This window comes from Plasmodium relictum (genome assembly GCF_900005765.1).
Source record: "Plasmodium relictum strain SGS1 genome assembly, chromosome: 10".
NCBI classification, from domain to species: domain Eukaryota; phylum Apicomplexa; class Aconoidasida; order Haemosporida; family Plasmodiidae; genus Plasmodium; species Plasmodium relictum.
The window spans coordinates 692176-705556 of record NC_041688.1 but is presented as its reverse complement, the minus strand read 5'-3'; the positions used below and the strand labels follow the sequence as shown (position 1 = coordinate 705556).

Here is a 13381-nt window from a genome sequence, read left to right as displayed (position 1 = left end):
CTTAAAAATTTATAATACAACATAAATAACTTTTTAAGAGTGCATTAAATGATTAAATAAACTTCTGAATGTTAAATAACCTTTTACATTTTGACTAAAAGAGAAAAAAAATAAAAAAAAATAAAATAATAAAAAATAAAATAAAATAAAAATGAAATAAAATAAAAAATAAGAAATAAAAAAAATAAAAATGAAATAAAATAAAAAATAAGAAATAAAAAAAATAAAATAAAATAATATAATAAAAAAAAAAAAAAGAAACCTTTCATTTAAAACTATTAGAGCATTAATTTTTGAAAAAAATAATTTTTTTAAAGAATCTTTTATTGTTAGTTCTTTATTGTACTTCTATACGCATATAACAAAAGAGTAAAATGTATACATATGGTTAAATTTTTCATGTTGAAATTATATATATATATATATTTGTTATTACTATCATTTCATTATTTTCTGAAAAATTTAAAACTCTTTTATTTATATTTAAGTCGTTTTTGTCTAAAGAAGAAAAATAGAAAAAACAAGTTAGGAGAGAATTATAAAATAAAAAATGCATATATATATATATTTAAATTAATATATTTTTAGTAATACTACTTAACAAATCGCTATAAGAATAAGGTATGTTATTTTGTTTTTCTTTCATCTCTTTTTCTTTTAAACGCAAAAGTGATATAAAGTATGTAACTTCTTTATCTGGATTTATATTCCACTTTAAAATAAAGATAAAATTGAAAAAATTGTTAAATTTTTTAATGCGAATTTAAACGTTGTTGCAAAAAATATCAAATTAAATTACTTTTTCTGAGATGGATTTACAATAAAGTGCAAGAAAATCATTTGAACTGAAGTAATCAATATATTTTTCTATAGGAATAATAAAATAATAATTTTACGTATATGTATTAAATATCATACTTTAATATTGTTTTTATAAAACTTTTTTCTTATACTATCTTTATTAACTATAGGTATGAAATTTAATTTTTCTTTTTGCATTTTAATCAAAACCTTTGTAAAAAGAAGAAAAAAGAAAATAAAATTAAAATTTTAGAAAAATGAGTTAATTTATTTTGCATTCTCTTAATTTTTTTTTTTTTTTTGAAAATATTCTTTACATCTATAAGTGATGAGTCATCATAAGCAACAACAGTATTTTTCTATAAAATAAGAAAGGGGTTTTTGTTGTGTTTCAATTATTCATTTATACTGTTTATTGCTCTTTCTTTCTAAGTATATATAGCTTACTTTAATGCAGTCATTAATACTTAAATTTAACTCAGAATATTTTCCTTTTAACTATAGAATAAAAAATTATAATAGAAAAATAAAACAAAATATGATAAGGAATCTTTTAAATACTAATCATTTATTTTTATACATGATTTATTATATGCAAACAAATATGTATATATATATATATTAAAAATTTTGTTTTTATATATATTTTTATCATTTAATTTATTTAACATTCATTAAAATGTGATAAATAATATCTTTTTTTTTAATTGTTGATGAAATAGCGTCTTTTGTTTTGTCTATTATATATATATGCTCATCACTAAAAAATTAAAACAAAAAAAAAAAAAAAAGATAATTTTAAGAAAATGAACATTAAAACAAAATAGTAAATTAAATATATAAGGAATAGATATTATTGTTAAAATATGTAAAACATTTTGTTATACTTAAAATTTAAAAAATGATCAAAAATTTCTATGCACTTTGAATTGCTATCAAATATTTTGAAATCTTTAGAATTTTCAGATATTTCTAAAAATTTTAAAAAAAATGAATCTGTAATATTTAAAAAAAAAAAAAAAAATGTAAATATATGTATATGTTTATATGATTTACTTAGTAAGTCTTCGAAAGTAAATTCAGAAGGATCAAATTTTTTTTTTGTAATTGTATTATAGTCATTGCTATTTTTAATATCAGGAAATTTTAAAAAATTATAAAAATAAATAAAAAAATCAAGTAAAACAAAATGATTTACATGACCTATTACATTTTTTTCATAGATTAGCAAAAAGTATAATTCTAAAAAAAAAAATAAAGAAAAATAATAAATGATAAATAGAAATCAAAGACAAAATTAGGTGTATATAAATTCTATATTTATATCAAATATAAAATAGATATATATTTTTGATAAAAATATATTATTTTTTCTTTTGAGTTATAAGATTCTAGAAAAAAAATATTGCTTCTTTTTTTGAAATTCTATTTTTTGTTTTATTTTTTAAATTATTACGATTTTTAATTAGGCTTTTGAGGCCAATATGAATGGGCAAATTTATATGAGCCAGTAATATCTAATTAAAAAAAAAATATATATATATATTTAATAGAATAATACTTTTTATAATAAAAAATATATATAAAGTTAAAAAGTTTTCTATTAAAAATTTCATTTTTCTAACATTATTATGTATTGGTAACAGAGAATTTACATATGTTAACATAAATAAATTGCGAATAGAATAAATTAGATTTCCACATAATTTATTCTTTTTTTTTCTATTAGTTATATTTTTTGTCTTATGTAATTCCATTTTCATACAAATGTACTTTTATTAATATATGAATTAAGAAATAGAAAAACAAAAAATTGCAAATATATTATATTTTCATTTTTTTTTTTTTTTTATTTGTCTATAATCAATCATTTTTTTTGAGTAAAATTGTCTGAAAATTTCTTTTTAGAATATAAATCTTTTAATCGGACATACTAAAATTTTTTTTTTTTTAATTATATATATGTATATATATATCTTATATATTTTTTATTTTCTAATTTTAACAATTTTTTTTTTCCTTTTTATTACACAAATATTTTTTTTTGATAAAAAAAAAAAAAAGTGAAAAGAATTTATGTATGCTATCTTATAAAAAAAATATTAATTTATTATTTAATTATGTGTTTTATTCTTAATTATTGAAAACCAATTTAAAAAGATTAAAATATTATGCAATTAAATATATATTTAATTAGTTTTAACTCTATTTGTTTTTTTAACTATTAATATTTGTTACACAACACAAAAAAAAATTTTTTTTTTTTTTTTATGAAAATATATATATATATATATATATGTATGTATATGCGTACTTTCACCTTGTATTTAAATCAATATATATTTTTAATATATTTATTTTTTTTTTTTTTTTAAATTTATAAAAATAAATAGATTTATATAATAATGTAATATTAAATAGTATTTCTGATAATTTTATTTCAATATTCCTGTATAAACACGAATAATAAAAAGTGGTACAAAAAAGTAAATATATAAGTTTAAAGAATTTTATAAGCATAATTGCATTATATAATAAAAATATTTTAAAAATACATGAATACATATTTTAATTATCACTCTGTTTACAATAAATAAAATTTTATTTTACTTCATTTTATTTATATTTTATATTTTTTATTATTTATTTTATTTCTTTGTACACGTAAAAAAAAAAAAAATGTGTAAATCTGCAACATTTTTATACTTTTAATATATATATATATATATTTTGTTTAAAATATTTTAAAAATATTACATATGTCAAAAAATTAGATTTTATTTTATTTTTTTTATTAAACATGTTCGTAATGATAATTTTTTTATAATTTATACATGTATATATATATATATACACAATTTTTTTTTCTATGGTAATTTTTATAGGGATAAATAAATATTTCATTATCGTTATTATTTTATCTTTTTTTTTTTATTTTATTTTTTAGTTATTTTAAATTTTATCTTATTTTATATATTTTTTTTCTTTTTTTCATTTTTTTCTTTTTTTCTTTTTATTTAGTATTAATTCTAAATTTTGACAATTTTTTTTTTTTTTTTTTTTTGTTTATTATTGTATATTTTTTATTTTAAATATAGAATCTTCTGATATTCAAAATGAATGATAGCTAGTATGTTTTCTCATTATAAAATATTTAAAAATATATATATTATATACATTTATTATTATAATTAAGTATAATATATTTATTATATACATATTTTTTTTAATGCAGTGATAGCTTATTTAAAATTTTATTAATTGGAGATAGTGGTGTTGGAAAGTCTTGTTTACTCCTTCGTTTTGCTGTAACAAAAATACAAAAAATAAATTAATTAAAAAAAATATATAATATGTGTGATTATGAAAAAATAATTTTTTGTATTAATAAAACATAAATAGAAATTAAAAAAAAAGAAAAAGAATATAGAAACCTAAGAAATAATAAAATAAGAAATTATATTATAAATAATTTTATAAACTAAATAATTTTTTGTAAATATATTAATTCTAATTGAAAAATAATTGATATATATATATATATAAGAAATATTTAATAATTAAGATAGAATTATTATTTGATTTCTATTTTAAATTTGTTATGTTTCATTTTATATAATTTAAAATAAATTTTTTATTATCATGATGGTTTTTCTTAACAATATTTATATATTATTTTTTTAGGATGATACATATACAGATAGTTACATTAGCACAATAGGAGTTGATTTTAAAATTAAAACTATTGAAATAGATGACAAAATTATAAAGTTGCAAATAGTAATAAAATATATATATAATTATATTAAAAAAATAGATATATAAGAAAAAATAAAAATTTCTTTAAATTTTGAATAATATAGTGGGATACAGCAGGACAAGAAAGATTTCGAACAATAACGTCGTCTTATTATAGAGGAGCTCAAGGTTCTTTTAAGAAATAAATATAATTGATGAAATAGAAATAATAAATATTTAAAATTATTTCTATTTATATATTTATTTATTTATTTATTTATTTATTTTTAATTTACTAGGAATAATCATAGTATATGATGTAACTGATAGAGACAGTTTTAATAACGTTAAAAATTGGATAATTGAGATAGAAAAGTTAAATTAAAAAATATATTGAAATAAATGGGAAAATTACAATTTTTTTTTAAATATAAATTTATTTATTTTATTAAATCATTATATTTATTCTTCTATTTATCATATTATATTTACATGTTTGTGCATATACTTTGTTATTTTTATTTTTAAAGGTATGCATCGGAAGATGTTCAGAAAATATTGATAGGAAACAAAATAGATTTAAAAAATGATAGAAATGTAAGTTATGAAGAAGGAAAAGAGTTAGCTGATAGTTGTAATATCCAATTCTTAGAAACTTCAGCTAAAATAGCTCATAATGTTGAACAGGCATTCAAAACGATGGCTCATGAGATAAAAAATAAATCGCAATTAGAAAATCAACAAAAAGGAAAGGCAAATATAAATTTAAATGCAAAACCAGTCAAGGATAGTAAAAAAAAGTGTTGTTAATAATTATAAAAAAGAGAAACAAAAAAAAAAAAAAACTAAAAATATTTTATAAAAAAGAATAAAAATATTTAAATAAATAAAAATATATATTTTCTTTTTTTTTTTTCAATATTGGTGTATTTAGTATTTCCTAATTCTACCTAATTCTTATGTTTTTATTTTTACTAAAATTTTTTTTTTTTAAATGGCACCAAAGCTCATGATAAAGACGTTGAAAAAAAGAAAAAATTCAAAAGTGAATTATGTTTTTATTAACACAGTTATAATTTCTTTAGAGAGAAAAAAAAAATATATATATATATATATTTTATATATAAATATTTTTTATTTTTTTCTCTATAAGAAATAAAAAAAAAAAAAATAATAATAAAATGATGTAAAAAATTTTTAATGATTAAATAATTTAAAATTTTTTTTATTATTTTATTTATTCTTTTTTTTCACTGATAAAATTTTTATTTTTTCCTGTCTTTATTTTATTCTATTTTATTTGTACTCATTATTCTTTGTTCATTTATATATATATATATATATATGTGCATATATATGTTTATTTTTTTTAAGTTTGAAATACTTATGAATTGTAAAAAGACAATAAATTTTTTTTTTTTTTTTTTTTTTTTATGATAAAATTAAATGTTCAAAATCTTCATTGTAATTTAAAATAGAGTATAAAGGAATATTAAATTTTTCTTCAAATATATCTTTAAAATAAATTTTTTCATTATTTTCATTTATTGTAAATTCGTTTCTATTAAAAAGAACAACGGTTGCTATTACTTTTAGGTTATTATAATATTTCAATTTATTTAAAATTTCCCCTAAAGCTGTACCACATGTAAATACATCATCAATTATAATAATATTTTTTTCTTCATTTTTTTTGTCATCTTCTAATATACCAACTATATCATTCTTGTCTCCATATTCTTTTTTTTCTTTTCTATCATATAAATAAAAAATATTGTGATATTTATTTGAAGAAAATAAAAAATAGCTTGTTAGTGTTGCAATCGGGATCCCTTTATATGAAGCTCCAAATAAATAATTAAATTTCCAATTTTTTTTTAAAATTAAATGTGATATTAAAAATGATATAATATTTGCAGAAATTACATTATTTAAAACACCACTAGAAAAAAAATATTTTGATTTTTTTTTTGATTTTAAAATAAAATCTCCAAATTTAATTGCTTTATATTTTAAACAAACCATCCTTAATAAATGTTTCATCTCTTTAATATGAAAATTATCTTCATCATCTTCTAATTTTATCTTATTCTTTAATTCTATATATTTTTTATTTATATCCTCATCACTTAAAATGTTCATTGTTTTTCCATTTTCCATTTTTTTTTTTTTTTAAAAAATACAAATTATTATGAGATTTTTTAAAACAATTTAAATAAAAAAAAGAAATTTTGAAGAATATGTTTTTCCTTGTTTCTTATTTAAAAATTCTGAATTTGTTTAACCAAATGTAAGCCATAACAAAATTAGGCCTTGGAATTTGAGAAGTTGTACATCAAAAAATTTTGAAAATTATTTAACAATTTTTTTTTTCTTTTATTATTAATTTTTATGATTATAAATATATTTTAATAATCTTTTAAAATATTATACTTCTAAATTGTTTTCATATCGAAAAAAAAACATCTGAATATTTTTTAAAATCATTTCATATTTCTACTTGCATGAAAATGTATTCTATTCATAATTCATAACAAAAAAAAAAGAAAAAAGAAATTACATAAGTATAAATAAATAAAATATAATGAAAAAGATAATATAAAAAATTAAAATAAAATAATATTAAAGATTTTAAAATTAAAGATATTTACAATTATAATAAATTATAGTTCTTAAAAAATACAAAATAGGGATTGACAAATAACAGTTTTTTAAGAATATGATGAAAAAAAAAAAAAAAACTAAAAAAAGAATTTATCCAAAATTCTATAATTAAATTTAGTTAATAATTTTAGTTGTGCTTATTATATAGAAGTTTTTTTGAATTGGTAATAACCTATTTCATAACAAAAATATTTCATAATTCTTATTTAAAACAGTTTTCATTGAGTATTCTATTGATCTTCTCCGAGTAATAAAATTATAAATAATATTTTTATTATTATTTTCACTTTTATATAGGATATTTAATTTTATTATTTCCAATAAATCAAAGTAATTTTTTTCTCTATGCTTCTCAAAACTATTAGAAATAAAAGATTTAAAAGTAATTTTATTAAAATATAAATTGGTAAAATCATCAAAAAGCTCATTTTTTAATATGAAATTATTTTTTGTTATAGCATAAAAGATAGTTTCAAGGAATATAAAATCATTTTTTGAATTCAACATGGAATAATATATCATTTGATTATTTATAACTTTTTCCATTAATTTTATTTTTTTTCTATTGTAATTATTTAAAAATATCTTATATTTAAATAAGAAAAACAAAAGTAAAGGATTAATGTATGTAGTGTACGAATTATTAAAATAGGAATTCAATAATTTATCCATTTCTTCAATGCATTTTTTTGAAATGCCGACAAATTTTTTTGAATGCTTCCCAATAAAAAAAAAATGTTTTTTTTTTTTTCTTAAGCTATTAAAATATAGTAGAAAAATATATATGAGCGCATTTTTTTCATCATTAGTAAAATACCAATTCTCCAAACATTTATTGATAATTTCAAATAATGTTTCTAAATGATTTATATTTGTATTTTTTTTGTGATATCCTATATTTTTTTGAAAAAGTAAACATAAATAAAAAAAATTATATATAATTATTAAATATATATATTTCTTTTTTATTTTTTCTATATTTTTCTCTATGTAATTTCTATTTAATTTTATTAATTTTAAACAATCAAAATTTTTAATAAAAAATCTTTTTGTGTATGTGCTATTTAGATACATATATGAAAATGTTGTTTTAAAAAATAAAATAAAATTACTGTCATCCATTTTCTCTATATTATTGATAGATAATAAATTATTGAACAAGTATTCTAAGTGAAACACTTTTCTTTTTAATTCATTGTTAGTATTTATGTATAATTTCATTAAATCAAATAAATTTATATTATATATTTTTTCTTTTATTACATTTTGCAACTTTTTATAAACATTACCTAATTTTTTTTTCATTTCACCATCACTCCCTTGTAATTTTAATTTATTTATATATTTATAAAATTTTAGTAAATAAGAATTATCAATATAGTTCCATTTTAATAATATCAGGTTTTCATAAATTAAAAATTCTAATTTCTTATCTAATGATATATTTTCATGGCTTATATTATAATTTTTCTTATCATATAATAAGGAACATTTTTTATAATTATAAATTATTAATTTATTCTTATCACTATTTTTATGTCCATTGCAATTTTTTACTGAATATAACAACTTTAAATAACGATATAAAAGTATATAACTAAATTTCTTAAATTTTTCCAAGAATTTTATTAAATATATATAAATTACATTATTTAAATTGTAATCTTTTATTTTGATTTTTAATAATTTTTGATATAATATAATTAAATAATAGCATAAATTTTCTACATCAAAATTTAATGCTCCAGTATGGAATAATGAAATATTTTTACATTTAAAGAAAATGGAGGAATAAATTATTTTAGTTATAAAATTATTGTATATATTCATATATCCATTAATTTGAATAATTTTAGAAATATAAAAAAAGTGAATATGTTTTAAATTGGTAATTCTAATTAAATCTAAATATAATTTTATTAAGTTATGCAAAATTGGTATTTTTTTAAGAAACAGGTAATCGTATGAAATTAAGTGACTTAAAAGTATTATAAGAGAAATTAAATCAACTTCATAATTATTTTTAAAAGAATTATTAGTTATTAATATATTATTATTTTTCATTAGTGGACTAATAGTATCATTTCTGTATTCCATCTTATCTTTATTTTTACTTTCTAAATCGCTTTCTGAAATTTTTTTTACTTTTTCTCTTGAAATAAAGTTATCTTGAATTAATGTTTTACACTCTTTTTTTTTAAAGCTATTATTATCTTGTAAATCTATTTTATCTTTTTTTTTCTTACTTTCTCTTAAATTATTATCTATATTATTATTTATTTTTTCAATATGTATTAAAGTGTTATTAGCATAATTATTTTTTGATGAATCTATGAGTTGTGCATTTTTATTTATGTTATATAATGAATAAAGTGCCAAATATTTATTCAATTTTTTGTTTCTTCTTCTTTTTAGTATTATACCATTATAGGAATTCAGTAGTAATTTTTTTTTTTTATCCTCATTAAAATTTTCTATTTTTGTATTTTTTAACGAGTTATAATAGATAGAATTGCTAGTTATTTTTTCATTGATTGAGAAATTATTTTCTTTATAAAAATTATTATTGTAATTTAGAATATATGAATATAAATACATATCTTTTTCTTTAGTAAAATTTTTCTTAAAAAACAAATTAAAATATTTTAATAGTACCATAATAAATTGATTATTTTTTAAGTTATTTTTATTTATTATGTACATGTAAGTAAAAATATCTTTTAATTCTATTAGAGGTATTTTGGGGTTTTTTTTATGTAAATCGAATAGATTTATTTTCTTTAATTTTTTTTTTTTATAAATTACTGTATTTCCATATTTTCTTGATAATTTGTTCATCTTTTTTATAATAATATATGAATGCGTAAATGTGAATTTAGAATAATATAGTCTCAACTTCTCAAATGACAATGATATTAAAGAAAAGTATTTTATTTTTTTGTTTTTCTTTATATGAAGACTTTTAAAAATTCTATCAATTAAAAGTTCATTTAATTTTTTATCATTAACTGAAAAATAAGAGAATACAAAAATTATTTTACTTAAAATGTTAAAATCAGTTTCATAATATATATCTTTTTTAATATGGTGTGATAAAGATATAAGAAATTGTTTAATTAAATTTAAATCTATTAATTGATATTTCATATTTTCATTATATATGAAGTCATCTAATATATAATAATAATTATAAAAGGAATTAAAATTTATAATATCGTAATTATAAAATATATTCTTTATGTAGTTAATAAAATAATACTTGTATAAGTTGTAAATAATTAAACTTATTTGTTTTATATTCATATAATATATATATTTTATTTCTCTTAATATTTTTAAAACTAAATAATTGTAATTATTGTCATGATATATATTGATTAGGCTTGTAATTAAGTATATATTGCACACATCTTTATTTTTTCTTATTTCAATTACGTTATTGATATTATTCATGTTTTTTAAATCTTTCAATTTTCTATCTTTTTTAATATTCATTTTTGGAAAAAATATGTGTTCATCTTTATATAAATCAAGCAATTTGTTTTCTTCTTCATATAAATAATTTTTATCATGCATTATTACTTGGCTTTTTCTAGTATTCTCATCTTGTATATTCCTTAAATTTCCGTTTAAATTTCTATCAATATCTTCATTCACATGTTTGATTTCTTCTATTTGACTGATACTTGACCTTTTTTCGTGCTGAGTAGAGATGTTTTCCTTGGTATATTTATTTTCTGAAAGATTACATTTTTTCAGAAATTTTAATTTATCATTTTTAAGATTACAAATAATGTGAAATGGAAAAGAAACACCTTTTAATTGTTTTCTTTTTATACTATTGTAATATATTTGTTCTTCAACTTTTTTCTTTTTTAAAAAAAAATAATTAATGTATTTGGTTGTTTTCCCACTTAATTTTTTTTTTCTACCATTTAATTTACTATTTATTGTTTTAAAAAATTTATAATTTTTTTTATCTGTATGTTTTTTTAAAATAAAGAACATAATAATCAATATATAATATGGTTAAATAATTTTTCAATTATTCTACTTGATATAGGATGTATATAATTTTTTTATTGTAACTAAAAACTGTTAAATTCTATCTAACATTTGAAAAATAATAAAAAAAAAAAAATTGTGTAATCTAAGTTTCTTATATTATAGAATAGTAGAAATAAATAAGAAAAATATAAAAGAATTATATATATATATATATTATATTATATTTTTTGATATAAATTTTTATTTTCAAATTATATTTTTGTTATTTGTATTTCTTTTTTTTTTTTTTTTTCTTTTTATAAGAAATTAATATTTATAGAATTTTATTATTCTCTTAAAGTGTTTTCAATATATAACCTTTTATTTCTTAAAAACATTTTAATTTTATAAGAACAATTGAAAACTTTATAATAATTTAATTATTTTTTAAATTTTCAATATAACTTTATTTCTACTTTTATTCTTTTTTAAAATTTAATATGAAAAAAAAAAAAAAATTAAATGGAAAATTTTTATTTCTCTTTTTTTTTAAATTTTGAGAATATATAAATCAAATAGATGATTTTCTTTTTAAAAAACTTGTAAATAATACCTTTGAAATAGGGGTAGAAATTTTATTCTAATAGTATATATTTGTATAGAAAAATTATATTGAATTTTTTTTTATTATTTGATAGATTACAACAATTTTTCAGATATACATATTTATTTATTTTTTTAATTATATATAAATAAAAAATTATAAAATAGACTTTGATTTTTTATTTCTATTACTATTTTTTTTTATTTTTCTATTGATAATTTTAATAAAAGTAAAATATAATATATAAAATTTTGAAAAATATTGTAGTGAAAAATAATGTTTACATATAAAGAAAAATTTATTAATGAAAATAAAAAAAAGTATTTATAAATATTTAGGTTTTTATTCTTTATTTTTTAAAGGTAATGATAATAAGGAATTTCACTGTTTAAGAAAAAATACTAATATGACTTATTTAAAACCAAATTATTTTGTATGTATTCCATTAAATAATGAAGTTGTAAGTAAAGAATTACTGAAAATACAAAATCATATTACTATGAAGTATGATAAATTAAAAGAATGCTTAATAGAAAAAAAAAAATTTCATATTTCTCTTCTAATATTATATATTAAGAAATCACAAATAGAATTATCAAAAGAAGCCTTCCATGAAGCTGTTGAAGAAATTAAAAAGATTGATCAAGAAAAAATTTCATTTAATAAATTAGAAACATTTCGAAATGATGTTTTATATTTAAGTTTTAAAGAGAGCAGTAATAATTATATTATAAATATTATAAATATTTTAAAAAAATCTTTTGCAAAAAGGGATATAAAAATAATATACAATAAAAAGAACAAAAATGATGAGAATCAAAAAAAAACTGCTAATAAAAATGAAATTAAAAGTGATTTAGACAAAAGTGATATAAATAAAAATGGTACTAATAAGAATAACTTAAGTAAAAATAGTAATGATACCGAAAGAATTACTCCTCATTTAACTATAATGAAAAATTCTTATATGAAAAAGAATTATGTTAATAAAAAACCAAAAATTTTTGCTGATTATTATTCAGATTTCGATTTAACAAATTTACTAAAAGAACATTTGATTGCCAATAAAATTCAATTTCTTGAAATGGACACTGATTCTTCAACGTCTTATTATAAAATACTGTCTGAATGCAGTCTTTTTTAAATTATAACTAGGCCGTATAAGAATATAGGAAATATTTCATTGAGAATTAGCATATATATATTTCTTTTATTTTTTTTTTATTAAACATTATTTCTTTGTTATTTCATAAATTATATGAACACTTATTTCTAGTTCCTTTTAAATAAAAATAAAAAAAAAGCAAATTAAATGTTGTAATTTTTGCTTTTTTATTTTTTATTTTTGTTTTCTATATAATTTCTTTTTTTTTTTTTTATAAAGATTATATCATTATAATAATTAACGAAATAATATTTAAATGTTTCTAAAAATATGATTAAATAACTAATTTAATAGAATCTTAAGAAAATTAATATATTTTATTTTTTTATGTAATTAAAAAACAAGAAATTCACATATTTATATATTTTTAATTATAAAAGTAAGTAGAAAATTTTTTAAATAATGTTACTGTGTATATATAT

At 15.6% G+C, this 13381-nt stretch overlaps 5 protein-coding genes across 5 annotated transcripts; 2 read left to right on the top strand and 3 right to left on the bottom strand.

Moving 5' to 3' along the window:
• Positions 1-33: 33 nt before the first annotated feature.
• On the bottom strand, positions 34-2558 carry PRELSG_1019550 (hypothetical protein; the record flags this gene model as incomplete). The annotated part of the gene is made up of 13 exons (XM_028677124.1): positions 34-94; positions 263-348; positions 437-498; positions 595-712; positions 800-867; positions 954-1011; positions 1119-1160; positions 1249-1299; positions 1471-1561; positions 1689-1773; positions 1858-2043; positions 2258-2318; positions 2427-2558. The coding sequence occupies 13 exons, from the start codon at positions 2556-2558 to the stop codon at positions 34-36; spliced, it is 1101 nt and encodes a 366-aa protein (XP_028533544.1).
• Positions 2559-3921: 1363 nt separating this feature from the next.
• RAB1b (ras-related protein Rab-1B, putative) lies at positions 3922-5349 on the top strand (the record flags this gene model as incomplete). Its single annotated transcript, XM_028677122.1, has 6 exons — positions 3922-3935; positions 4037-4109; positions 4486-4581; positions 4665-4728; positions 4839-4914; positions 5070-5349. The coding sequence occupies 6 exons, from the start codon at positions 3922-3924 to the stop codon at positions 5347-5349; spliced, it is 603 nt and encodes a 200-aa protein (XP_028533543.1).
• A 621-nt stretch (positions 5350-5970) lies between these two features.
• Positions 5971-6699, bottom strand: OPRT (orotate phosphoribosyltransferase, putative; the record flags this gene model as incomplete). Its single annotated transcript, XM_028677121.1, has 1 exon — positions 5971-6699. The coding sequence occupies one exon, from the start codon at positions 6697-6699 to the stop codon at positions 5971-5973; it is 729 nt and encodes a 242-aa protein (XP_028533542.1).
• A 681-nt stretch (positions 6700-7380) lies between these two features.
• Positions 7381-11211, bottom strand: PRELSG_1019300 (conserved Plasmodium protein, unknown function; the record flags this gene model as incomplete). Its single annotated transcript, XM_028677120.1, has 1 exon — positions 7381-11211. One exon carries the CDS (start codon positions 11209-11211, stop codon positions 7381-7383), a length of 3831 nt encoding a protein of 1276 aa, XP_028533541.1.
• An 887-nt stretch (positions 11212-12098) lies between these two features.
• On the top strand, positions 12099-12938 carry PRELSG_1019200 (conserved Plasmodium protein, unknown function; the record flags this gene model as incomplete). Its single annotated transcript, XM_028677119.1, has 1 exon — positions 12099-12938. One exon carries the CDS (start codon positions 12099-12101, stop codon positions 12936-12938), a length of 840 nt encoding a protein of 279 aa, XP_028533540.1.
• Between the last annotated feature and the right edge of the window lie 443 nt (positions 12939-13381).